The sequence below is a fragment of the Macaca nemestrina genome, chromosome 4 (genome assembly GCF_043159975.1).
Source record: "Macaca nemestrina isolate mMacNem1 chromosome 4, mMacNem.hap1, whole genome shotgun sequence".
Lineage (NCBI taxonomy): Eukaryota > Metazoa > Chordata > Mammalia > Primates > Cercopithecidae > Macaca > Macaca nemestrina.
In genome coordinates, this window is record NC_092128.1 from 17,273,373 (window position 1) to 17,301,253 (window position 27,881).

At 40.1% G+C, this 27,881-nt stretch overlaps 1 protein-coding gene, 1 long non-coding RNA gene and 1 other non-coding gene across 3 annotated transcripts; 1 reads left to right on the forward strand and 2 right to left on the reverse strand.

Moving 5' to 3' along the window:
- LOC105471264 (WEE2 oocyte meiosis inhibiting kinase) lies at positions 1–23,184 on the reverse strand. The gene is made up of 12 exons (XM_011723627.3): positions 22,430–23,184; positions 17,214–17,410; positions 15,338–15,386; positions 12,337–12,509; positions 10,526–10,647; positions 7,952–8,098; positions 7,174–7,281; positions 6,948–7,033; positions 6,025–6,195; positions 3,492–3,634; positions 1,287–1,429; positions 1–980 (listed from the first exon to the last, which is right to left on the reverse strand). The coding sequence occupies exons 1-12, from the start codon at positions 22,769–22,771 to the stop codon at positions 955–957; spliced, it is 1,707 nt and encodes a 568-aa protein (XP_011721929.2). The 5' UTR covers positions 22,772–23,184; the 3' UTR covers positions 1–954.
- On the reverse strand, positions 2,794–2,956 carry LOC112424884 (U1 spliceosomal RNA). The gene has a single exon (XR_003015822.1). It is a non-coding gene; the product is annotated as a U1 spliceosomal RNA (small nuclear RNA).
- On the forward strand, positions 2,812–27,881 carry LOC139362713 (uncharacterized). Its single transcript, XR_011621899.1, has 3 exons — positions 2,812–2,948; positions 16,996–17,055; positions 25,781–27,881. It is a non-coding gene; the product is annotated as an uncharacterized lncRNA (long non-coding RNA).

Below are 27,881 nucleotides of genomic sequence, written 5' to 3' on the forward strand. Positions count from 1 at the left end.
AAAGAATAGTATTAGGGTTTATTCAATTAAAAAAACTTAATTAGCTTTTAAAAATGAGGGGGAAAGAAGAAAATCAAGCAGCAAAAAAGCCATTATCATCAACAGGTTGCATTCACTAAGATGACACAAACAGAGCTTATCAAATACCTTTATGACCAACATAATTTTCTAGCAAAGCCTGACCATTATTAACTGTTGGATCTGTGAAGCTAACACTTGCCACCAAGACCTGTTACTACTGACCCACTGAATTCTCTTACCCTTTTATTCATAAAATGTTCTCCAACATAAATTTCTTGTTCTTTGTTAGTTACATTTTACAAAGGATATTTTACCTGTAATTAGGCTTTGGACAAGATAAAACCCTTTATTTAAAATACAGTATTCTATTCCTTTTAAAATGTGTATAGAAAAAGGATTTAGATAAAATATGATCTTAAAAAACAGGAAACAAAGCCAAATTCTCATAAAAATCATGAGAAATTGGTGAGACCCGGAATATCAAACCAACCAGAAGAGCCAGAAGAGAGGCAGGGCAAATAGATGGAGAACAACCACAGGCACATCAAGTTTTCCCTGAAGCCCCTCCCCACAGCATTTTTGTCCTGCAAGTTAACAGCCAGCTCAGAGATGTCCAAGTTGCATACAGTCTAACTTTTACCCACCTCACATAATGGTGAAGCCATTTATTTAATAAATACAATATCAGAAAGGGTATACATTAGGAGACCCACTTCCTCAAGAAGCTGGGAATTTTCTCTTAGGAACAGCATCATATAACCTGGGAAGCACTGTGGAAAATCCAGGCACATTTCCTGTAAGCTGTGACTTCAACTCTAAACTAAATTCTATTCCTTTCTATGTACAATGAGTCCCTGGGATCCTTCGTGAGGAATCAGCAACAGCAACCTCTTAATCCATAGGCCAAACCAAGGGCTGTTTCCTTTTCTTCCTTCAGTGCAGAGGCTCACGCTCTCCTGCTGTTCATCAAAAGTGTGAGAAGTAAATAAGTTATTGATCAGTGGCATTAGGAATATAACAATAGAGGAGAAATGGCTTCCAATTACTGTATCTGGGACCATTGCTAATACAAAGCCTTACTAGCTTTAGGATCTTGGCTATAAAATGGTAAATTAGTAGTGGCTTTTGAAATCCTTGGGCGTTCAAGTTGGCTAATTTTTTCATTTTATAAGAGGAAGGTTGGGACAGCTGGTATCTATTTCCAGAGGTTCTACAGTAAAAGGTTGGCTGGTACAAAATGAGTTCTTAAGGGGAAGATTACTCACAGGTAAAGCTTGAAGACCTTGCACTCTTTCCTCCCACCAGGCGTTTTGTGCTTCTTGGTCCTGTGTGGGTCCCAGAGACCCCAGTGTCGTCATGATGGATATCTCCCTGGGGTGAGTGGGCCTGCTGGGCTTCTCTCAGTTCCCTGAAGTGCAAGGGGGAAAAAGCAAAGACTACTTGATCTCCAATCAGAGATATATATGATCAAAACTAATATATAAATGTTTTTCTTTTTCAGTATTTACAGAAAAAAAGCCTGAGCTATGTACAGAATAGGAAATTCAGTTACTATGGTTGTCATAAAAAATGGTTGACATATGCATGTCATACAACATGGTAGGTTTAGCTCCCCAGACTCTGCTGATTGGAGTATAAATGATCTTTAAAATGTTTTAAATTAAGTGAACAGCTCTTCAGGCTACATATGACAGGTACCAGGGTCAACAAAACACAACTTCTGAGTCAAATCTGGCCCATAACCTGTACTTATAAAGTCTTATTGGAACATAGCCACTCATTTATATGTTGTCAATGGCTGTTTTTACACTGTAACAGCAGAGTTGAAATCATCACAGCAAAAAGCATATGGCCCACAAAGCATAAAATATTTACTGTCTAGCCCTTCACGGAACAAGTTTTCCAACACTTGGTCTAGACCAGCAGTCCCCAACCTTTTTGGAATCAGGGACTGATTTCAAGGAAGACAGTTTTTCCATGGATGGGGCATCAGGGGAGGAGACAGTTTCAGGATGAAACAGTTCACCTCAGATCATCAGGTATTAGATTCTTGGAAGGAGTGCACAACCTAGATCCCTCACATGCACAGTTCACAGTTGGGTTTGTGCTATAAGAATTTAATGCTGCCACTGATCTGATGGGAGGCAGAGCTCAGACGGTAGTGCTCACTTACCCACTGCTCACCTCCTGCTGTGCAGCCCGGTTCCTAACAGGCCCGACTGGTACTGGTTCATGGCGCAGGGCTTGGGGACCCCTGGTCTAGAGAATTTCAAGATGCTGTCTGCCCCATCTCTATGATGGGTTCCCATCACTTGTACTGGCTGATGATAGTCACCTGTGTCTCCATAGCTGACTTTCTAGAATGTATACACCACACCTTAAGTGGTACTTATATTCTTGTGAATAACATATGTAAGTATAGTACTTTATACTTTATTAGCTGGGACAATGGAATTCAAAATGAGAACAGAAACATATTAAGTGGCTTATTAGGAAGATTTACCTGACTAAAGGCCAAGAGTCTCTACAAGTTGTTATTAATACTAAGAAATCAGGTTAGGGATGCTTCAAAGCTAATCTTTCCAAGATGGATGATTGTATATCCAAGAGAAGTTGGACTTCTAAGCTTATTTTAGGGACAATTTTTCATTTTCTTTTGTATTTTCAGCAGTGTACAGAACATGTAATAATTACTCAAAAATGCCTTCAGAACACTGCTCATCTCCAACCCCACCCCATTGAATTCCTTTTTTTTTTTTTTTTTTCATTTTTCAGGGGAAAGCATGAACACAGTCCCCCACTACCACCACTTATGCAGTCAAGTTTTCCACCTTTGGGGACATCGCAGGGGTCAGCACATCCGGAGTCAGTCGATGAGTCTCACCCTGGGAAAACCGCCTTCGTGATCATGGTATCCTCCCTACCAGGTAAGTATTCGCATTCCCATTTATTGAAGGAATGGATTAACAAGTAAATATATGCATGAATACAAGCCTACATGAGCAGGAGAACAGATTGTTTTCTTTGCCTAGAAAAATAATCCTTCCTCTAAATGTGTACCAGGACAGTATGTCTACCTGCCTGCCCCTGAAATTTAAGGGGTTTCTAAAATAGGTCTTACCCATCTTACCTGCGGTTATCTTATATTAGGCGATCACCATCCAGTTACTAAGATACCCGCTGTCACTTAGAATCCTGTTTTCTTTACTGGTATTTCCTTATATTCCTCCCTCTTGCTTCCCTTGTTTTCATTAACTGGAAATTTCTCTCTCAAGCAACCTAATCACAGAGCCTCCCAGCCCGATGCTACAAAGAGCCGCATGCTGCCAGTGTCCTTATGGGCAGGGACCTATGTATTATAATGGTGAATATATTTATACTTGAATCCACAGAGAAGACACAGTAGACTAGTCATACCATTGTGAGTAGTGCTTAGATTCTTTTTTGACCCCCGTCATCCAATCATATACCTTTCCAGTGTGGCAGTTTTGAACTTTTCTAAATTCAGCTGCTGTTGGAGCTCCTCTGTTTTTCCCAGGCAAGGCCGGAGAACTCTATTTCTGGCCAGAGCTGCTGCAGAAGGTCTCTGTTCAGCATCAGGGTGGATCATGTTCTGATGATATAGGACCAAGAGGAAATAAATAGAAGCTTCACTATTGGGAAAAATCTTCTCACTGAAGCCACCCCAACCCAGCGTCTCCTGGTGGATTTTGTAAGACCTTTTGCTTCTGGCTTTGTGCAGAGGGAAGAAATGAAAACTGAGCTCCACCTTGGGCAGGAGGATCGTCCGTGTCTGGTAGCACCAGTTGTCCGCATCTTTGTCTTTTCTTTTTTTCTTTTTTTTTGAGACGGAGTCTCGCTCTGTCGCCCGGACTGGAGTGCAGCGGCCGGATCTCAGCTCACTGCAAGCTCCACCTCCTGGGTTTATGCCATTCTCCTGCCTCAGCCTCCCGAGTAGCTGGGACTACAGGCGCCCGCCACCTCGCCTGGCTAGTTTTTTGTATTTTTTAGTAGAGACGGGGTTTCACCGTGTTAGCCAGGATGGTCTCGATCTCCTGACCTCGTGATCCGCCCACCTCGGCCTCCCAAAGTGCTGGGATTACAGGCGTGAGCCACCGCGCCCGGCCTGATTTGTCTTTAATCATATTTTGGAACTGGCTGGCTAATTAGTCTATTGCCTTAGTTTTAAAGCAGAAAAAACTAAGACCCTTGATAAAAATTATCCAAATTATGGAATAGCCAAGACCAAAACCCAGTGTGCCCAACTCTTACTCCAGTTTACTTTCTACCACATCATGTTGCTTTTTCACTTAATATTAATAACCCAACATGACAGTATTCCTAAAGCATTTATTTTAAGGTAGAAGATGTCTAACCTATCATGATTTGAATATAGTAGAAAATACATAATTATATACAGCAACTGACACTGTCATATAATGAAGAAAACACTGAACAAAATTCTGAGCCAACTCCACCATTTGTTTTATAAATTTTGCTGAAGCTCCATTTCCCTTACCTGAAATTTGGGATAATTATATTTACCTTCTTGGACTATTTTTAGAATTTAACAAATTAATATATGTATTATCCACTACAGGGCCAGCATTTACGTACTGAAATATCAACTAAATGCAAAAGTGGTTTACACATGGAATTAGGTGATTAGACTGAACAAAAGGAAGGAGGAAGAGTTTGTCTCCTTTCCAGAAAGCAAAAGAAGTCAGGAAGAAGGACAGATTTGTAAATACATTTGAAGTTTGCAGGTAAACTGTGAATCTTCCACACCTGTAGTCTGGCTACTCAGGAAGCTGAGGCAGGAGGATTGCTCGAGCCCAGGAGTTCAAGGCTACAGTAAGCTATGATTGTGCCACTGCACTCCAGTCTAGGTAACAGAGTGAGACCCTGTCCTCTCCCACCCAAAAAAATCTAATCTCCAAGGAAATAGATATTTCTAAGGCTGTTTTGGGAATCCTAACCAATCCTGTTCCTTAAGACATGATTTAAAGTCATATATACATTTTTCTTGACATGATTAAGCTTGATAATATAAGCTTTTTGTGTCTATTTCAACATAGTATCTTCCTTTTCTTGTCCCCACACTACTCAGATGTCATTAAGTACAAGTAAAACAGATTTTTGAATTGACATCATGCCTTTTTTCTAATAGCTCAAATAATTGGTATTATCAATTAGCAATAAAGTAGTCTTATACCTTCTTACATATAATAGAAATTCATTCTTTTAGTACTATCACTGTTATCACTAACAAAAGTTAAAACCCTGAAGTAGGAGCTAAAGGACCAGATTGGTTGTGGAGTTAGCCCGTAATTCATTGTCACTACAGGTGTCAAGGAGCTGCTCTGAGCCATGGTTTCCTCAACTGCAGGATAACATGCCACCTGCCTACCTTACAGCGTTGTTAGAAAGGGCAAATGAAAAAACTGTTTGTAACAGGACTTTTAAACTAAGCATGAAAGATTTTACAATATCCTCTCAGTTTCCTTAAGAAATTCTCCATCCGTCTCACCACCCCCCAATTTTTTTTTTTTTTTTTTTTTTTTTTTTTTTTTTTTTTTCTGAGATAGTCTCGTTCTGTCGCCCAGGCTGGAATGCAGTGGCATGATCTTGTCTCACTGCAAGCTCCAGGTTCAAGTCATTCTCCTGCCTCAGCCACCCAAGTAGCTGGGACTACAGGCACCTGCCACCATGCCCAGCTAATTTTTTGTATTTTTAGTAGAGACGGGGTTTCACCGTGTTAGCCAGGATGGTCTCACCTTCTGACCTCGTGATCCACCTGCCTTGGCCCCCCAAAGTGCTGAGATTACAGGCATGAGCCACTGCGCCCGGCCCCGCCCCTTATTTTTTCTGGACTTCTAGTCAGATTCCTTTTTCTGTTAGTGACACTACCAGCATCTCCATTTTTCTTTGCCCAACTACTTGCCATTTCATTAAAAAAAAAAATAGATATTGCATTTTTGTTCATCTCGTAAGAGAGATCACCTTGAGCAGACTGGAAAAGCTTTCTGAGAGCTCCTGAGGAACATCTGGAAAGTTACCCTTGCGGATATGGTGCCATGCAGTACCATTGGTGGGTAATGACTCTGCTCCTGCAGCCACTGCGATTGTTAATCCCAAGGCAAATATGTCTGCTTTGGGAAGGTGCCGGTAATCCTTCAAAACAGAAAACAGGAAGGCCAGTTACTATGCCAAGCAGAGTGAGTCTAGATTAAAATACAACTGGTAGGAAAGGTTCATTCGAGTGCATATAAGGTCTAAACAGATATGATGGTCAAAGGTACATTCACTGTAGTCAGTGAGTTCTAGAGAAGAGAGAACATAAATCTACCTGATTATCACTGCTGTGCCCTGCGGAGTCCAAGGCAGAAACTTACTGCCATTTTGCTGTCAGGCTCAGAAAGGCTTGCTACATAACTTGGCTGATCACAGGAAGGAAATACTCATTTTCACCTGATTATCACCCAGGAAGAAGTTATATCCTCCCTAGGCCTGACTCAACAGACATTGGAGAAGATGGGCAATGACTAAACGTCATTTCAATAACCGAAACTGGTGGTGCTATCAGAACGATAATGGCATGATAAAGATGGACTGCACCAATATGGGCTTGAGGAAAAGGCTTCCTTCTTAGCAGGCAATCCATGAGGTTAGGAAGTCTAAGAAATATCTGGAAACAGTAAAGGGCATTTAGAAAGAAAAGTCTGAATATTGATTCATCCTTAATTGAGCCAGCTTTCCTCACTTTTTTGGAAGAGTTTCTCTCCTATCTTTGGTCTCCATTCTGAATGGGAAGAGAGGTACTATAATGATAAATATACAGTTTTAATTTTTTGCACTGAGATCCTCCATTTGAGAGTCAAAGGTTCAACGGATTATAAAATACCCTCTATTTCCCTAATCTATACCTCTTGTAAAATCTCATTAGCCAGGAAGCGACTATCTCCTTCTTCCACTTTGGGTTCATTTATTGATGTTGCATGGCCCAGGTCACCTAAAAAAAGATAGGAAAAAGGAAACAATAAAATAGAAAAAAAGAGCTTTAAAAGCCTGTCTTAAAACTGGAATAAATTGAGTCATCAGTATAAATTTTATAGGATAATAGTAATTGCTAAGGGTCTAAGGCAGACTAACCGATTTTATATATCACATCAGCAGAGAGAAACCAATCAGCTTCATTTTCAACTTCTTCTATGACTCCAGGGGAGTCACTTTGCATCTTGTGACAAATGAAGATATTACCTGAAAAAAAAAAATCACAGGATAGATGTAAGCAATGATTTCTAAGCTTTTTCATCTCAAAGATTCTTTTCTGTATTTGACAATTCAGCTTCTCTCCTTTCTTCTTTTGTGTGGACATAGCAAGACTACTAAGGTTTCTTTTTTTCTATGAAATCTCACATCACTTCTGAAGAGCTAGTGATTGATCATACCTATTTAAGTTGAACTGACCTCATATATTCTCCATTCTCTGAAGGGGCTGGCATCAAAGTACTATTGTCCCCAAAATAAAAAAATAGTAAGAACTTGTCCTTGGGTTTCACATTAATGAGCGATACTCATTTCTCCTTAATCAGTGCAGAGTTAGAATGAGTATGGCCCTAGTCATAAACACAATCAGAATGTAGCTGATATGCTGTCACTTGCCTTTGTAGTAAATTAAATACCTAATTTTACCTTTTTGGCCTTACTATATATGGGTAAGAGTCTTTTTTTTTCTCTATGTCCGTTGGGCCTAGGAGAGAATGGTTAAAGCTATTTAACTGATTTTTTAAAGGGACACAAATGGAAGAAAGGGGTTCTTGCCAGCAAACACTGTCTTTGACACTTGGTAGACATACAGACCTAGATTTTGATGATAGCATAGAAAGAACAAAATATGGTAGAAGTGGCAGAAGGGAATCACACTGACTAGGTTTGATGTCCAGGTGTACCATGCCAGAGTTGTGGATGTACTTAAGTCCAAGGGAAATCTGTAGAAGGATGTCCTTGAGTTTTGGCTCTTCAAAATGATTGCCAGATTTAGTGTTTTCAGATATAGCAGCTTGCAAACTCCCACCTGGGAAAGAACAACGGAGAATAGCCCCACAGTACGAGTTTTACAGATGAAAGCACAGTAAATACAATTGGCCTCCCATATCCTCAGGGGATTAGTTCCAGGACCTCCTGCAGATACCAAAGCCCCAAATGCCCAAGTGCCTTGTATAAAATGGCATAGTACTATAATGAATACATTCCTCATGAATGGCTTCAGTCCAACAAATAGATTAATTCTGTGTCAGTGCAAAGCATAATATCTGCCCCATCTATACCACAGACATGTTGGAAAGGAGAATTACCGGGCTTTCAAAGAGGAAAAGAAAATGCTAGTATCTCAGGTATCCAGTATATGGCCCCATTGATTCAAGCATGTACCAGCTAGCATTTTAAAAGTTTTACCTAATTATTAACTAGAAGATCAGGCATAGTCATATAGCTACTATTGGTGTCAATGATTAGCTCCATGTCAGTGTCGGGCTAGTTGTTATAGGCCATCAGTTATTTTATAATTTAATTGAGTCTAAGTCTAATTTCATTATAAATAGATAATAAAATAAGAATATTTAATGACTGCCAACCCAAGGAAAATATAAAAGCTGCATATAAATCTAAATCTTATTTGAGCCACAGTATTGGTACATCAACTGTACTCGATTTATTGTTCTCAATTAAATAAAAGGCCTGGATTCATATAACTATCTGATCTTGATTCTAAGGTATTAGAATGCTTCTGAACACCTTTTTTTTTTTTTTTTTTTTTTTGAGACAGAGTTTCACTCTGTCACCCAGGCTGGAGTGCAATGGCATGGTCTTGGCTCACTGCAACCTCCGCCTCCCGGGTGCGAGCAATTCTCCTGCCTCAGCCTCCCCAGTAGCTGGGACTAAAGGTGCATGCCACCACACCCGGCTAATTTTAGTATTTTTAGTAGGCACGGGGTTTCACTATATTTGGCCAGGCTGGTCTCTAACTCCTGACCTCATGATCTGCCCACCTCAGCCTCCAAAACTGCTGGGATTACAGGCGTGAGCCATTGTGCCCCGCCTCTGAACACTATTAATTAGTGTTCATTGGCAGGTTCTTCAAATTATAGAGACCTAGCTCTAACTGGCAGTTACAAAGACCATAGCTCCGCCAGGCGCGGTGGCTCACGCCTGTAATCCCAGCACTTTGGGAGGCCGAGGCGGGCGGATCACAAGGTCAGGAGATCGAGACCACGGTGAAACCCCATCTCTACTAAAAATACAAAAGATTAGCCGGGCGCGGTTGTGGGCGCCTGTAGTCCCAGCTACTCGGGAGGCTGAGGCAGGAGAATGGCGTGAACCCGGGAGGCGGAGCTTGCAGTGAGCCGAGATCGCGCCACTGCACTCCAGCCTGGGCGACAGAGCGAGACTCCGTCTCAAAAAAAAAAAAAAAAACCAAAACAAAAAAAAAACAAAGACCATAGCTCCACTCATTGAGCTCTGAGATAGTCATGGAATTTGAGGGAATTCATATTTAAATGCATTCTGTGTAAAATTGAATTTAAAGAATTATTTTAGCATGACATGTAAGTTCAGAAGGGAGAAAAATTCAACTCCTTTCAGAAACACAAGGAGGGCTACAATAAAGTTTTTTATTTTTTAAGAGTCTTCTTAGAATTTATACGCTATATGTGACTTATTAATTAGAAAGAATAAGTAAGGAAAGAGAGTGTTTGGGAGCTTGTTAAAAATGAAGTCACTCGGCTAGGTGCGGTGGCTCACACCTGTAATCCCAGCACTTTGGGAGGCTGAGGCAGGTGGATCACCTGAGGTTGGGAGTTCAAGACCAGCCTGACCAACATGGAGAAACCCCATCTCTACTAAAAAAAAAAAATACAAAAAATTAGCCAGGCGTGGTGGCAGGTGTCTGTAATCCTAGCTACTCGGGAGACTGAGGCAGGAGAATCGCTTGAACTCAGGAGGTGGAGGTTGCGGTGAGCCAAGATCGCACCATTGCACTCCAGCCTAGGCAACAAGAGCAAAACTCCATCTCAAAAAAAAAAAAAAAAAAAAAAAAAAAAGAAGTCCCTCCAAGACAAAGTTTGTAGGTGAGGTCATGAGGTACTGCCAACAAGGAGGAAGGCTGCAGCCACCAAAGCTCTGGTTTCTCTACCAGCCTGAATGTTGCTTAAGGGGAGGGAGCACATCTAACTCATCTTCACTTGCCCAAGGTCTAACATGGAATAAATATTTTCTGAAATGAATGATTATCCTGACAACAGAAGGGAAAGAAAGAATAAGTCGAGGACCCCTTTAAGAGGTATAGAAGCTCTGTGCTTCCAAGCAAGACTATAATATATAGTACAGACTTTTTAGGTATGTCTGCTATCTGTGGCATAAACTATGAGGAGGAGGGAAAGTTTATTTCTAAAGGCTTATAAAGTTCATCTCCTTCTTCGTAGATATTCATTTATATACTACTTACCATTGCAGTATTCATTCTGAATGATCATGTGGTCATCTTCTGCCCATGAGGAATAGTAACGTACCACATGGGGGTGATGCCCAAGCACTGCATGCGCATAAACTTCATGCAAAGCCAAATTCCTATGAGACAGAAAAACATTGAGGAATAAAGACACCAATCAACATAATGTACACAAAAATGTTTCTTAAAACTATGAGGCTTTATTAGCAATGGCAGAATATTTATTGAGAGCACACTGCTTGCTATTTTATCTCACTGAATCTTAATAATCATTTGGTAATATACAGTGGAAAGGATGAAGGCTCTCGAAAGTAAGTGGCCCAAAATCGAACTGGTAATAGTAGACTTAAGAGCAGAACCTTGGTCAGCCTGGTGCCAAAGTCCATTGTGTTTTGATTTTAACATGGCATATGTAAAGAGGAGCTTTAAGTGGTTATGCCTCAATGGCAGATGCGCGTCAGGTCTTCATTTCATCCTGTCACAATCAAAACATTTTAATGGGCTTAACGAGAAGGCCACTGTACACCAGATTGTGGATATTGTAAAGGGCCTTCGATTCATCTCTATAAAGGCCAGGCAGTCATTAGAGTCAGTGTTAACCTCAGCCAATATGACATACTCTCAGGAACAGCCTTGGGGAGAGATATTCCTTATGGAATAGAAAATCCCAACACAAATTAAGCAAAATAGAGTATTTGACAAATCTCATAAAAATGAGGAACTAGCCAGGTGTGGTGGCACATGCCTGTAGTCCCAGCTACTTGGGAGACTAAGGCAGGAGAATCACTTGAACCTGGGAGGCAAAGGTTACAGTGAGCCACGATGGTGCCACTGCATTCCAGCCTGGGCAGCAGAGCTAGATTCCATCTCAAAAAAAAAAAAAAAAAAGAATTCTAAAACCTGTAATTCTAGATTCTGCGTGTTAAGTATATCCTCACAGTTCATAAAAAGCATTGGCTGAATCTGAAAATATGTATTTTCCTTGTTATTAAGGAAAAACTTTTGAACAGTTCTGGGAATCAAACTTATTTTCCCTTGCATGCAGTCTCTGAAACTTTACTATTGAATTCATTGTTAACATAAAGTAAAGATAAACCAGTGAGTTTATAATAACTTTCTATTTGGTAATATTTCTGATAAATGAAACAGACACCAGAGGACAATTCCACAAATCTATTATTTTTTTTTTTTTTTAAGTCAGAAAGACCAGCAGTGGAAAGTAAAAGCCACAAGAACAAAAGCAACAAAAACAAAAAAACACAAACACATCATGATCAGCCAGGTGCTCACACCTGTAATCCCAGCACTTTGGGAGGCCAAGGCGGGCAGATCACGAGATCAAGAGATCGAGACCATCCTGGCCAACATGGTGAAACCCCATCTCTACTAAAAATACAAAAATTAGCCAGGTGTGGTGGTGCATGCCTGTAGTCCCAGCTACTCAGGAGGCTGACGCAGGAGAATTGCTTGATCCCGGGAGGTGGAGATTGCTGTGAGCCAAGATTGCACCACTGCACTCTAGCCTGGTGACAGACCGAGACTCCATCACAGAAAAAAATAAATAAATAAAAATTAAAGAATAAAGAAAAGCATCATGATCTAAAATGATCATGTTATATTTTAGGAAGTAACATCTCTGAGCTGGAAAACTCAGAAAGGTTATGAATATGAGACAACATGTAATGTGGGGTGATTTTAAAATACAAATGATTTTTAACAACATCGATGCTATAAATTCAAAATAATTTGACAAGAAACAGCTCTCCAAATCTAAGTTTATACTTTTAGTGCATTTCAAAGGTACTCACTCATTTGATAATTCTGCAAAAGTTTTCATAGAGCGCTTTATTGCGTAAACACATCCATCCAGCCTCTTAATGCACTTGTAGACTGTACCAAATTCGCCAACACCAATTTTTTCCACCTCCAAGAATTCTTTTTCGTAGCGGGAAGCCATGTTGGTTTCTCTTAAAACACATCTCTAAAGTATTTTAATAAAAAGGAAATTAGAGTAATTCTAACATGTTGTAAAGCAATAAAATTAAACAGTATTACAGTCCTAAATTGCTCCAAGTTTTCAAAAACACTTTTGAGGTGATTGCAATGAATTCTACCTGTGTCAATATTCATGGTAGCAAGAATCTGCCCAATTGCTGACTATCTTCTTTGTTTTCTTTGTAACCTTCTGTACAACCCTATACTGACAATTCTCACTTATTTTTCAATATTCTTTTCTCTATCTGGGCATACTGTTCTTTTCTACATGTTCCTAAGGGGACACAACTTCTCACACCCAGAGCTACTGTCCTTAGTTCAAAAAATAACTGGGACCTGGGTGGAGCAAATTAAAAGAAATGAAAGACCCCTCTTCTTTACGTGTCTCAAAGTCGGAATGCTAATGTTTCCATCTCAAGCTGAATAAGCATACTTGTTTTCTGTTTCTTTTCCCAAAAAACCAGCCTGTAGAAATGATCTTGTCAAAATCGTCAAACTTTGACAATTTTAGTTAGTTCAGACTATGTGTTCAGGTCTAGCAACCACTCCCACTACTGGCTAACTAGCAACATCACTCATTGCCCAGCTAGTAAATAACCCCAGGTCAGTCTGAACTCCTTTCAGTTTTTCCATCTGTGAGATGAAGATCATGGCAACTACTCTTCAGGGTTCTTTTAAACATTACATGATAATATACAGTATTACATATAGTACACATAACACGTACCTTAGGATAGTGTCAAGTACATAGTAAATTCTGATTAAACTGTTATGACCAAAAAATCTCCATAAATTTATATCAGTCTAAATCCAAACTGATTTATCTTCCAAAGTCACCTTTTCTCAGTGTCCCAATCCTGAAGAATTTTTCTCCAACTTTATGAGTTTGAAAAATCTTGAGTTTTACTACTTCCTCATTTTCAACATCTAATTCCGATCACTTTCATCAGCAAGATCTCTAATTTTCATTACCCTTAGCCAGTCTCAAGCTCTGTTCCCTTCTTGTTTGGATTTGCTACAGCTACCAGCCCTCTCTTCAACTCTTCTAATAGTAAGAGTTATTTTTGCAAAATGATACCATAGAATCACAGATACCTAATTGTTTCCCATGAGAAATTCAAACTCCTGATAAGAAAGCCTCAAGACCTTCTACCAACTGCACACTCACTACTTGACTACCCTCCCCCTAGATACCAACGAAGCCAGTGTACCATCTGCATCTATCCCTGACCACTCCCCTCCCACCCTGCCCCCTTACACATGAACTCTGTTCTCCTGCCTTGATAGCATTAAGTTGTTTACTTCCTTAGCCTAAAATTATCTTAATATACAATCTCTTCCTACCCAAGTCCTATTTCATAGAAGTATTTACTAACCCCTTCTAGATTTTAAATATATACACGCATATGTATATTCACATTGCACATATGTACATACACATATACACAAATACACATATCTCATAGCTTCTTATTTATGTATAGATTGTTTTGAAATTTCAAAGGTTTTAACTTCTGTTTGAGCAGATTTTTTTCCTTAAAGGGTCTAACTAAATACAATGCTTTGCACTTATTAATGTTCAATAAACATTAGAATTTCTATCTGAAATCAAGAGATAAATTATAAAATAAGTGAGGAATAAAATCCAAGAGTAAAATAATGAAGTCCTAAGTCAGAAACATTTGCATATGAAGGAAAGACTGTGCCAGTGGCCTTCTTTTCTATGATGTCTACAATAGCCAAGTGCTAACATTTTTAACGTATTAACATATTTATTTATGCAAATAAAACTTGCTTCAGAAAACTTTAGAAATTTAAAGGAAAAACAAATATTAAATTTCCACCTTTCAAAAATGTTGAAATAGCAGTGGTTATAGCTGCATTTCATTCTCCCTGTGATTAATGTGCAATAGGTAGTTATGGTCATTCAGGATATAAAACTTTGAGTCTTTTCACTCTGAACCTTGAACATACACATGTTTTCAAGGTATTATAAACATCTTAATGGCAATTTAATACTCCACTGAGCATTAAATTAACAATATTACATTAAAACTGTAATCAGCTTAGCCATTTTTCTATTATAAGGCATTTGGTCTCCCCCCTGTTTTGCTATTACAATCAGCATCTCTGAGGATAATATTTACAGTATTTTTTTTAGGTTGGATTATCAAATGAGGGATAGATCAAAGGTTGTGAATATTATAAAATCAAATATTAATACATTTAAAAGCTAAAAATTTACATATAAAACTCTGGCTCTATGCCATTTTTTTCCAATTCTCTTTTTCTATTTTGAGACCAAAAATATCTTAATTTTCCCTCCACTTCTCTACCCCATGAGTGTAGAATTTTTCTCCAGATTAAAGATAGAAGCAGAAATACTTAATTTTAAAATACTCTAAAGTAATGATTCAGCATATACATATCAGACACTGCCTGGCAAAGTTACAACTCGTGGAGAACATAGACCCTGAGTAGGGTCCAGATAAATTCAGCTGCAAAGCACATTTACAAAGCTAGAGTGTGAGGTGGGGTGGGGTGGGGAGGGGAGGAGAGAAGGAAAGTAGGAGAAAGGAGGGGAGGAGGGGAGATGGGGAAGAGAGGGCAGAAGGAGCAGGCCAGAAGGAGAGGGTAGAAGAAGGGGAGGGAGTGTGCAGGACAAAGGCAAGAAGGGGAGGGTGAGGGAGGAGAAAAGGGAGGGTAGGGAAGAAGGGAGGAGGGAGGAGAGAGAAGGAGAAGGGGAGGGGAAGGAGAGAGAGAATAGGATAAACTGCCTATGTTGTGGCAGCTGGGCCAAAGAACCATGCTTACCTTGGCAGGTAGTCCTCCTCCCTTGCCTTCCTCTGGACCAGCTTCCTCACTTAAAGAAAAAAAAAAGTTTATCAATATATAATTAATATTTATTGAGCCTGAACTATGCTAGGTTCTAGGGATGTAAGAGTAAATAAGACAATCATTTTCTCTTTGGTTTAAATGTGGAGGCAGGGATAACCAGGACATTTCAATACAAGAACCTAGAACAGGATAAGATAGCAAGGATACCATGGACAGCACTCAATTATTTCAAGAGTAAAAAGCTTTCCCAGAAGGGAGAATATATAAGCCAAGATTCTGGGAATGAGTAGGAACTAGGAAAGGGAAAAGAGTGAGGTTTTCAGCAGGTAGAACACCATGTGCTGGAGCAAGACAGCACAGAACATATGTGAAACTGTTAAATGGGTATCGTCATCCACAAACTAGGAAACCAAGACAGAGAGAGGTTAAATAACTCTAGGTCAAACAATTAGCAAGTGGCAGAACTTGGACTTGGAGCCAGGTCTGACGCCAAAGCATTTGCTCCTCACTGCCACACCACACTCTCCTTCCAACACCCACCCCTCCCCCAGAATCTGGCTTTGTAATCAGTTCACAGGTAGACTACAAGTAGGGCAGAATCTGCTATAACCCGGGATAAGATATTTTCAATTACTCTTAAATAAGCTAAGTGACCAGCAGACATCCTCTTTGCCACACATACTTGTATTCTGGATCCTTAAGCAAGATTTCAACCAGCTATAGATTTTTCTTTTGGAGAAACACAAGGTAGAAATGGCAAATGGAGGGCACTACATTCATGGAACTAAATCGATGCTTGGTATTTGTGATTTAGTACCACATTATATAATACTTTATGAAGTGTTTTATAAATTATAAAAATAAGGAAAAATACTCTTAGAAGCACCAAATGACACTACAAAAGTGTCACCACTTTCATTGCCAAGATTTCAAATCAGCTGTCTTTGTTCCTGGCTTCAGTGAGAGTGTAATGATTTACAAAGACTCCTAAAGAACTAAAAACCAATCGAATTCTTGGTAACCAAAGTAGGTGAGTAGACTTGTGCTGAAGTGCTGTTTACTTAAGTAAGAAGGAGATAGTGTTGAGAGAACCTATTCTGGTCAAAGACTGATTAACACATACTCATTGATTCCAAAGAAACAACTTGACATAGCACATTAAACACTGCAAAGTTTACATTGTTAGCTGTCCATTTATTTTGCTGAGTACATATGAACATAAATGACTGCCCCACTTTGGAAGTGATTCCATTCTATAAAGGCCTTGAAAAGACATAGTCATGTTCCTGAGTAATATGCACAATCCTTATTTGGACAATTTCTGTCATTCAGGGGCCTTTATGGAATAGTGCAGTTTGGCTTTCTATTCTTTGGCAGCTCTGAAAGCAATGCTTTTTTGCTTCAGCCGATCTTTGATCACCCACAGAGAAGTTCAAATCCTTGCTCTGTAGCTTTCATCACTAGTCACACAAGACTCAAAGCAGCAACATGCTCTTTGAAGTTTGAACTACACCTTCCACAACTGCCAGCCTCATATTAACCAGAGGGGGCCCCTTGAAGGCAATTCCACAGCCCACTCAACTTCCTAATAGAAGCCAGAAATCTATTGCTTATTCTGTCTTGTTCTTTTATAGAGAAAGCATCTTCAGTACACGTCAGAATGGAAAGATGTTAGAATCTCTGGGATAAAGCAGGTAAAACCAGCAATGATATCTAGGGAGGGGAGAATATGTAAGCATATACATTTCATTCAGATAGAGTTCTCATTCCTAATCTTACTTTAACACTCACTTCTTACCGCTTGACTGTAGTAGGGTCAGTTCTCAAAAGTCATAAGTAATAGAGCACTTACAGATCTCCTCGCATTTTCCTCTTGCCACCAGATTGAAGGAATAATTTTCTATAGGACTCTGGAGTGAAGGGATTAATATTGACCAGAGCCAATGAGGTCATCTCATCCTTCAGGGGAGCAGGTGTGAGCTTCAAATGCTTAGGGCCCCTGGAGGGAAGCTTCCCTGTTGGAGAAATCGCCAACCGGCTCAGCATGCTCTGAATGAGGATGACAAAAGACAAGTCATAATAGCGTTAGTAAAGACATTCCGTATCAGTTAGCTAGTTAATATTTGAATCGAAGAATGCTTTTGCTGAAGGGGCCTTAGAGATTATCTGGTTCCATGCGAACTAGTTGCATTGTAACTGCTCTTCTTATGAAAACTACAGAATCCCAGTCTCTGCCTCTAGATATTCTGATTCATGAAGTCAACACAGGAGTCTATACTTTAGTCAAACTCTAACCCTGCCCCTGGGCAATTCTGTCAGCTGGCTATGAAAACCAGTTGTAGTCCTATCTCCAGTTTTTAAAGACAAAGACATTAAGTTTAGACAAATAAAAATGACTATATTCTCACAGCTTATGCTTTAACTTCCTCTCAATTATTCATCCAAATATTTGTTTGGTGCCTACTACGTAGCAGATGCTGGGTTAGATGCCAAGTGGTACAGAAGTGAATTCTAAATCTTAAGGAATATATAGTTCATTATTCAGCAGTTCATCAGTGTTTCAGAAATAATCACCTTATAAGAAAAAGATTTCATAGACTATTTAAACATGAAAAAAAGTTTTAAATTTCACTTAAAATATAGCATTAACTGAGGAGTGCTTCATGAAGTGGGGTAATTAGATTGAAAATTAGTACTCTAAGCCCTTAAGATTCAGATCTTTGCAGTGGCTACAACCAGCTACCAATAAATAGGCAAATGTGCAGGACTTACCACTCCAAGCGGGATACAAGAAGAGAACATCAGCCTAAACCTAACCGAATGAAACCGAAGGGCAAAGGGAAAAGCCAAAGAATTCGAAGGCAGAATGCTGACCTGATGTCAGGGGCCAGAGGAGTAGCTGTGTTATGGATCTTCAGGAGTATGGCAGCACACACAGGGGCCACAGTATAAGCATTGCACTGTGAGGCTCTTTCTAAAAGACTTCTACAGTTCTGATTGTCCTTGCGCATGATATTTTAGTGTAGCAGCAGAAGCCAGATTGCATGATTCATTAAAGAATGTGAGTCTACAAAAAATGAATATTGGATCTATTGTAAATACTAAAGAAATGATTGAATAAGCAGGAATGAAGGAAGCTATGGAAAATCACAGTAACCTAGCCTTTTTTGTTTTAAAACTGAAGAAAAATGATGTCATTGCCAGACTTAAGTGTTTCTCATATCTTGGAGTTCATAGGGCTGCTTGAAGAATCCAGGGGGCAGACAAGCCCTTGTTGACAGACTCACAGCTTTCCTGTGTGTTTATCATGAAGACTGAGTATTGGTTCAAAATAAGCGAAACTATAATGATATTTCTCAGTTATCAGTTCGATTTGCAAAATGGACCTAGAATTTTGTTGTAAGTCATTCTGAGAATTAGTTTTTTGTAATGCTGATTATCATATGGAAAGTAAAATGCATCTATTACATATGAAACAGTGGGTAGCCACACCTGGAATGCAGCACATAGTTCCAGTTGCCACATCAAGGAAAATATAAGGGGCCTAGAAAATATTCAGATAAAAATTATTCATATCAGGGAAGACTAGATTTTCTAGTCAGGGAATATGAGGGCCAAGAGAATCTGTGAGCACCACTTATGATGTAGGGAAGGATATTAATTATGTTAATATAGTCATTATTGCTGGAATAGTAGAATTATGAGTAATCCTTTCAAAATCTCAAAGAACATAGTTTGGGACAAGACATATGGAAAGAACTTCTGCTTAGAAGTACAGCAATTTGAAAATTTATTGAAAGATGACACAGGTTGAGAGTATAAATGTGCTCCAGAGAGGGCAAATAATTCTATGAGGAATAGCTCTAGCACAGATGATTGAAGGAGATTGGGGAAATTTGGCAGATAGCTACTTGACTTATGAAGATGGTGAGAAGAGAAGGCAACCTCTCACAAACACACAAACATAGTATCTTGGGACACAGGAGGATTTTAAAGGCCCAGTCAATACAATTAGCCCCCTGATGCTTGAATCCTGATATTATTGGGATGTTTGGATTTTTTAAAGGCCCAGTCAATATGATTAGTCCCCTGATGCTTGAATCCTGATACCATTTGGATATCATGTTGAAATATAATCCCCAGTCCCGGAGATAGGGCCTGGTGGGTGGCATTTGGATTATAGAGGTGGGTTCCTTGGTGCCATCCTCATGGTAATGAACCAGTTCTCATTTTGTTAGTTCACGCCAGATCTGGTTGTTTAAAAGAGCCTGACAGCAATCCTTCCTGTCTTGCTTCCACTCTCTCACTTCTTCTCTCACCATGTAACAAGCTGCCTCGTTTCTGCTCACCTTGTGCCATGATTGTCAACTTCCTGAGGCCCTCACCAGAAGCAGATATGGGCAATATGCTTACTGTACAGCCTGCAGAACTGTAAGCCAGATAAACCTCTTTTCTTTATCATCTACCCAGTCTCAGGTATTCCTTTGTAGCAAGGCAAACACACTAACAAATCCCTTCTGCAGTATTCCTACCAAGTGGTCATCAATGAGTGTTCTATGCTTTTAGCCACAGGGAGCGTACACCTCCTAAGCATGCTCTTCTATCTCTAGATGATTCTGTCAGGAAGTCCTTACAGTGAACTGAATTTCACATGATTTCTGGTTCAATCCCTCGGACAAGACTGACTAAGCCAATCCTCCTTTCCCATCAGCTTTGTCTTCTGCATAACAATGATCAGCCGCCAAGCCTCTTTCCTCTAACACAAACTATGTTTGCATCAAGTATGTACTTTCCCAGTTGCATTTCACTTTTGCTCCCAAGCCCTGTTCTTTGCCTCTCCCTTAAACCTTGGCATTATCCAAGATTTCTAACTGGGCCATTTCTCTCCTTACTCTGGCACTCAGGCTATGTGACCTTATCTCCACCCATGGCTTCAACTACTTCCTAAATGCTGTAGATATCCAAATATGGATCTCCAATTTTCATTGTTTTCTTGTGCCCCAGATCCAGTTATCCAACTTTTTATACCACGTCTCTGCTTTTCTCCAAACCCGTATATTCCTCAGTGTCACCTATCTTGATTCCATCTACTGAACCAAGCAAGAAACCTCAGTCATCAGATTGTTTTCTTTTTCCCTGAACCCCTCCATCAAGTCATCTCTTAATTTTTCACTGTCTGTCCCAGTCCAGGCTCTTCTCTGTTCAACAGGTCTATTCTGAATACTGCTGTACCTCCAGGCTCTCTCATGCTCCATCCCATCATACATCCCAGGTCATGATTTTTCCAAAACAATCCCCCTACTCAAAACCATGGTAATGGCTCTCTCAACACTCTCAGGATTAAAATCTTGATCTAACTTCTGCCCACCTACACTGGCCTCATCTCTTGTGCTCTCTCACACACAGGCTCCTGTAACACTGAATAACACGCTGTTTTCCAAGTGTAGTAGCTCCTTACCCTCTGTAACTTGATAGATGCTTTCCCCTTTGCCTAGAATTCCTATTCCCCTCTTTGCCTGGCTAACTAAATATCCTTTAAGACATCGTTCAAACATTACTTTCTTTGGAAAGTCTTCCCTGAGAGAGATTTAATTCCTAATTCCTTCTCATCATGCTCAACCATTCCTCTAGTACACATGGTTTGAACTTTATTGTTTCGTTTATTTAATCTTTATTCATTTTGTGGGCTCTTTTTGAAGGCAGTGAATGGGTTTTGCCAGCAGAGCGTCTGCTAACATATCAAGGTGTTCAGTTAAGCTGTGAATGATCAAATGAATGTCATGTTTTCTTCCCTGTGTACTCTTACTCAAAGCCACATTCTCTCAGCCCATTCTCCCCCATATATCAAAACTGGACCAACTTTCGTTGCCCTTCTGATACCTGTCTTTTCTGATCACTGCACTGAGAATGTGTCCAGCGGGTTCTGACCACACTTATCACATAGTGTCTATTGGCATAACTTCTCTTTGCTAGACTGTAAGCTCTTTGAGGGCAGAGACTGTATTATATGCTCCTTACCTACAGGGAATTCTCAAAGAGTAAATGGGTGATTAATTGGTTGGTGCTGTGACCATTGAAAAACCCAGAGATAGACATCAGAGCATATTAGTTTTTCTACAATTCAAACAAGCAGCTTAGAATTTCCTGGTATACATGGTACCCACACCCAGCAGGTACTAAGGAGACCTGCTGACAGCAACTGTGCCGCAGTCAGGATCACAGATGTTATGATGATGATCTTAAGTGCCTCAAGCTGAGCCAGCAGGAAGCAGAGCTAATACCAATCCTAGCACTCACACATCATGGCACCAGAGTTGATTAGAGGTAACCCTGCCCCAACTATGGCTTTAATAACATGAACGATGCAACAAGACACCAATCACAACAAGAATAAAGGAATATGCTACCAGGGACTGTTGCTTATTTGCCATCCTCAGCTTATAAAGAAGTATCAACAAGTTTCGTCTTTGCTGACATATAATAGAACCTGTATTTCACGAGACCAAGGAGGGGAGAGGAGTTTCTTCTGGGAGGAGCAGCAGCAGAGAGATGAATGTGTTCGAACAGTGAATCTGGACATTCTTATATTAGAAAGTATTAGTAAATAATCACACAAAAATAGAGCCAGTTGGCGTAATGGAAAGAACAGACTAGGCCAAAAAGATCAGGTTTCTAGTCCTGTCTCTAACATTGGCTGAGCTGTGAGACAGCTTCTGTCCTGGGCCCTTCATTTTCTCATATGTAAAGTGCACAGCTGGGGCTCTAAATCTCAATATTCCTTCCAGTTCCAATATTCTTTAGGAACTTTTTTCTACCCAAAATTTGTTTGTGGCCAATAGCCAATAGTTACTGGCACCAATGGTTTTGAGAAAGACAACTGGCAAACCATTTAATTCTGTCCATTTTCTGATCATTTTAATCTCTATTTTCATCAATAAATATGTAATTGAGGACATCCACAGCCTGGAAGTGACTGTCATACACACATGAATCCACTGTCACTATCAGCTAAATTACAGGAAGCGGAGCTTGGCGACCTGGGTCCATTTTCCCCCACCCCTTACTTACTTTGGGAGTAGAGGGGCTGTCACCCGGCAGCAGCTTGCTCCTGCTGTCTTCTTGGGCTGGTGTCTCAGGACATTTGAGAGGATGTGACACTGGAGTCCTCAAAATCTGATCTGGACTTTCGTTGTCTTTTTCCCAAGATGTGTCGAGCTCCTGCACGTTGCTAAGGGGAGTCCGAGGTGGTGTACCCTTTGCCTCTGAATCCTGCACTTCACCCTTCTCTGGGGTTTGGCTCGAAGCCTCCCTGCTTTCTTGTGCTTTCTTCTGCCCTTCAATCTCAGTCTCCTCACAATAGGAAAAGTTTAATTTCTGTCTTGGTTCTTTGTCAATATCTTTGTCATCCATCTCAGCCAAAGAGCTTTACAACACAGGCAAAAAACTCTATCAGAAGGGAACCCTGTGAACCTACAGAAGCAGGGAGGAGAAAATAATTTAACCTGCAGGTTTTGTGACGGTAGCCTGAATTTCCCTCTACCAACTAACAGCTACAAGGCATGGTGTTAATGTTCTGCCTTAAGTATTACCAATCTCTAAGACCTCAGCTTATCCTGATTTCCATTCTGATTAAAGAAAGCTCCAGTGACTCTCGGAGCAATTAAGTGCAGTTCATGTACAGAACTCTTCTGGATATGACACGTAGTCTCCTTGAACCCATGTGCTACCAAATACTAGTGAGAAAATTGGATTCCTTTAATTTAGCCTGGCTTTAAACATACCCGTTAGCCAATTTGGGAATAAGCTCATATTGAAAACAAATTATTTTCACTCCTTACACCTGCCATTTATAAAATCACCCTCCCCTCCATTCTTCTCCCCACCCACCCAATGGCTAACAGCAGGTAATTACAATTTAGCATCACCTGGCTATCATAATGATCCTTAAACAGCCTCTAACATATCTTGACTGGAGTTTGTATCCCTGACAGAGACACAGCTTAGCTCTGTGCCAAACACACCTGCCCTAATTCAGGCATCTCCCTCCTGCAGCTGTTGGCTGTTAGCAGTTAAAGCTTCTAGGGAATTGAACAAAAATTTAAACTGACAAAAGAAAGGCTAGAAAGATCAGCAACACATAGAAACAGATATTGATCACTGGAAAACAGCAATGGCTTTTACCAAAAATGCCTTATTTTGTAAAACGCTCTTTAATATCTTTAGTACACGTTATTTAATTTCTTTCTCAGAGAAGCCCCCATGAGGATGAAAAACTCTTTGAAGAAAAAAACGACTGTTATACAATCCAGCTGTCTCTCTTCTCTTCCAGTTATATAGCCAAAGAAAATAAAATCATTATCTCAAAAAAATACCAACACTCCCATGTTCATTGCAGCATTATCCACAACAGCCAAGATATGGAAACTACCTAAATATCCATGGACAGATGAGTAAAGAAAACGCAGTGGATACACACACACACACACACACACACACACACAATAGAATATTACTTATTCATATGAAAGGAAAGTCTGCCGTTTGTGACAATATGGATGAACCCGGAGCACATTATGTTAAAGTGAAATAAGCCAGGCACAGAAAGACAGATACTACATGATCTTACTTATATGTGGAATCTAAAACAGTCGAACTCCTAGAGGGAGGGAGGAGAATGGTGGTTACCAGGATCTGGAAAGGCAGGGGAAATAGGGAGATGCTGATCAAAGGGTACACACTTTCAGATATAAGATGAACAATTCTGGGGACCTAATGTACAGCATGGGTGGGCATGGGTGTGGTAATTTTTTGGTAATCATTACACAATGCATAGGTATATCAAAGGAAAAAGGCCTCACTGATATCACATTATAGGGGAAAACTACGTGAGAGGCAGTCCATGTAAAAGGAAAATGATACACTCGTGCCCCTCAAGGAGGCTTCAGAGGGACGGCAAATGAGAAATTATTTACATGATAAACATGGGCCCAAAGAGAGACAGGAACCAAGGCAGCTTGATGAGTTTGAAACAAATGTTATTTCTCTTCTCTTTACAGACTTTGATACCTGTCAAGCCTCTTCCATTTACCTCTCTTCACAGATCTCTCCACCACTTTCTCCTAATTCCTTCCCCATTCCCAACCAGAACTCCTGACGAGGGCAATCCAAATGAAAACTAACTGGGGAGACTTGAATGTGTTTTTTCAGCTCAAAGCCTTCTCATGCTGCAGCCCTTTGTAGGTGGGCACACCAATTCATCCTTCCTTGGCCCTTCTCCACAGCCTCCCACCCACACAAACTATGCCAGATAATTCAACAGGGGGTAAAATATTGCTCACAAAATGCAATCACTCACTGCCCACCTTTGCCAGAGATTCAGCATCCTACAGGGGCCAAAAAAAAAAAAAAAAAAAAAAAAAAAACCAGAATAATCAAAGAAAAAGGAGAACTTGTAGGTTACCAGTAATGCAATTATTATCAACTGGGATTCTCAGCCTAGGAGTGTCTTGTTTACAAATTAGCAAGCCAGGTGATAGAATTTCTTTTCTACAGCCTTGATGTTGATCAATTTCCCCTCCCATTCCATGGCTTGTCATTCCTGCCTCTCCAGGCCAGCTAGAGGCTGGCTTTGCTCTCAGTAAAGCAGGACTGACTCAAAACACCTGCTATATTATTGTCCTGGAGGCAGGGCACAGGGGCTGGTTTATTGGGTATTACCCAAGTAGACCAGGTTTTCTTTTTTTTTTTTTTTCGTCACCTGCTGCTTTTTCTCTCTCCCTTGCTATACTTCTTGATTACCCATATTTATGACTACATTGTTTGCCTAGGGAGGCAGCTATGCCATTGCAATGCTTGAGATCTCATGTTATCAGCAGTAATACTGTTAGAAACTTGGACCATTCACCTTTTCATGTATTGTGACTTAGAAGATAATGATTGTGGCTAAGTCTTCAGAATAAGAAAGGTGTAACAATGAGCACAAAAAAGATATTCCAAATTTGGACAACTAAATAATAAGAATTGCATAGTTAACTGATCTGGATGACCCAAGGGAATCCCTAGAGGTGCTACCTATGGCCTCACTATTTTTTTGGTCATGTTGTAGCCTTTTCTTAATTTTTAGCCTCTTTCCATTATGAAAAATTTTATCTCTGCTTCAGTATATGTTAATCCCACAGGCATCCATCCTGACATAAACCTTCAGGTCATAGTTGAGATGATGTGTCAAAAGGGGGACCCATGTAATCTGTGGCAATAAAGGAGAGGGTTTTCCCTTTAATGCCTGACATATAGTAGGGGTTTAATAAATTGTTTTAGGATGAATTTGGGGAAGTAAATTAATATATTTCAATCATGTTTAAAATACTCTGTATTTGACTTTTTTAAAAAAGCGTTTGAATTTTTTTCTCAATATGTCAGGAGTTGATGCACAGGGGGAAAGCGAAGTTCCCAGGAATAAGATGTGCAAGAAGGAGGCCACCCTTGCATTTCAGGGCTGAGTTCCCTAAACTGTGTGCTTGAAGGAAGTTCTCCCCTTGCAGACACACTGCTGAGTGATAAGGAAGCACCTAGACTCCACTATGACCAGACTGGGTTCTGAGGCCTATGAAATGTTGATGGGAAGAACAGAAGCAGGAAAATCTATCTATTCAAATTTGCAAGAGGTGGAAACTTTTATTCACCTTCCTGGATAGACTGTCCCGTTGTCAAAGTAAAGTTAAGGCCATGGAAAATGAGCTATTTGAGAGTCTGTTGCTCCAAGGAAGAACATGCTGGCCTAATTGTCCCCTCAGTCAGGGGAGAGAATTGTAAAAAAACACTTAAACGGGCCTAAGTAAAGGTCCAGCACATTATTTATTTAAGACTGAATTAGGACTGAGTCATTCCAACTCCGAAAAAAGAATGTTGTTGGATTCTTACATATTTGATGGACCGTCCCATTGAAAACCATTGTGAAGTCTGGTTTCCCAAGCACGAAATGACAATTTCACTGTCAGTCTTTCTAGGAATCTGGCAGAATCCAGGACCGGGATTAGCCTTATTTTTTAAGCGACCTTAGACTAACAGTGGCTCTCTGGGCCTCCAGACAATTGGCCAGGGACTCTGAAAGCCAGAAACAAAGTTGAGAGAACTCCAGGCTGGTGGAGAAAAACAGCTGGCCTTCATCACCAGAATGTGCCCCATAGAAGCAAGAAAGCAGCAAGTGAGGTTCTTAAACGAGGGCCTGCGGGCCTCATCAAGATCTGGAGGAGTCATCTGCAACTTACTGCTGAGTGAGAAGGCTAGGCAGTGTCTTTAAGGTCCTGCCAGCTTTAACATTGTATGCTTTCTTTTTCTTTTGTCCAATCTCTCACCACAACTGGAAGTGTTGCCTCAACTGCACAGGAGAAAGTTTGCAGTAACTTAGAGAAAACATTATTTTAATCATCAGCGTATGTTCTCTCGCTCCCTGGACAAATCCATCAGCAGTGGCAACACTGACCAGGTCCAGATTGGGGCCGCTGCAGTGGATGTGGATCCATTGAAACCAGGGGTCTCCAGTGCTCCTGACTCCTCACAGCTCTGTTCCTATGACAAGGATGGTCAGCAAAGCCAGCAACCTTGAAGGGGGACCTTCTCCTAATCTCCCTGCCTGCTGAGAGAGTGTTCAGAAGCAGCCACCTGTCAGCTGCGATGAATCCAATGATAATTACATAAATCATTAACAATACTTGATATTTTCCCATCACATTTCTCATTTCAAACTGCTCATAAAACTGTATCTCATGGGTGGCGTTGCCGGCACAACAGAATTCCAAGGAAAGATTATGGGATAAGTAAATAAAGCCTGGAGGTTGCTTTAAAGCGTAGGAGTCTATTATTAACACTTTCTCCATTTTATTTAACTTTTTCTTCTAGAAGTGTTCAAACATACCAAAAATAGAGAAAATATTAAAATGAATCCTTATGTGTCCAAAACCTAGCTTCAAAAATTATGTATGGCTTTACAGTCTTGTTTCGTTCATACCTGCAACTTCATTGAGGGTGAGTGTTGGGGTATTCTGAAGCAAATCAGTGACAACTTATTTTACCCATGGACACTTTGGTGTCATTAATAAAAACCTCTAGGTTATGCTATTAATTTGAAATCTACTATAAATCTATCTGATGAATAAATCAAACAGATTTTAACAAACTGCTTCTCTTGCTAAATATTCCCATTTGCTAGAACTGGAGATTATTCATCAAAATAGCTGTGACAGTAGAAACACACCACTTGTCTACTCACACAAGACATAGCATTCTTAGACTAGGAATAGGTCTCTGATTTGATGTCCCAGTAATTTAGAGATTGATGATATCCTACCAATAGTTTAAGGAGCATACATTTTAAAACGATGGTATAGACCCACTAGTCTGACCTTCTCTCTGTTAGTCACAGTTGGGCTGTGGTCATTCCCAGATTCCCTAACATTAGAACAGGTAATAGGTCACCTGTGTGACCTGCACCAAGACCAGCCCCACAGCCCCCAGCCACAGA

Coding starts and splice junctions, on each gene's coding strand:
- LOC105471264 (XM_011723627.3), bottom strand. CDS start 22,771: ATGGATGACAAAGATATTGACAAAGAACCAAGACAGAAATTAAACTTT. Junction 3,635..6,024: donor GCTTTTCCAGTCTGCTCAAG/GTGATCTCTCTT, acceptor CTATATCATCAG/AACATGATCCACCCTGATGC. Junction 1,430..3,491: donor AAAACTGCCACACTGGAAAG/GTATATGATTGG, acceptor CTTGCACTTCAG/GGAACTGAGAGAAGCCCAGC.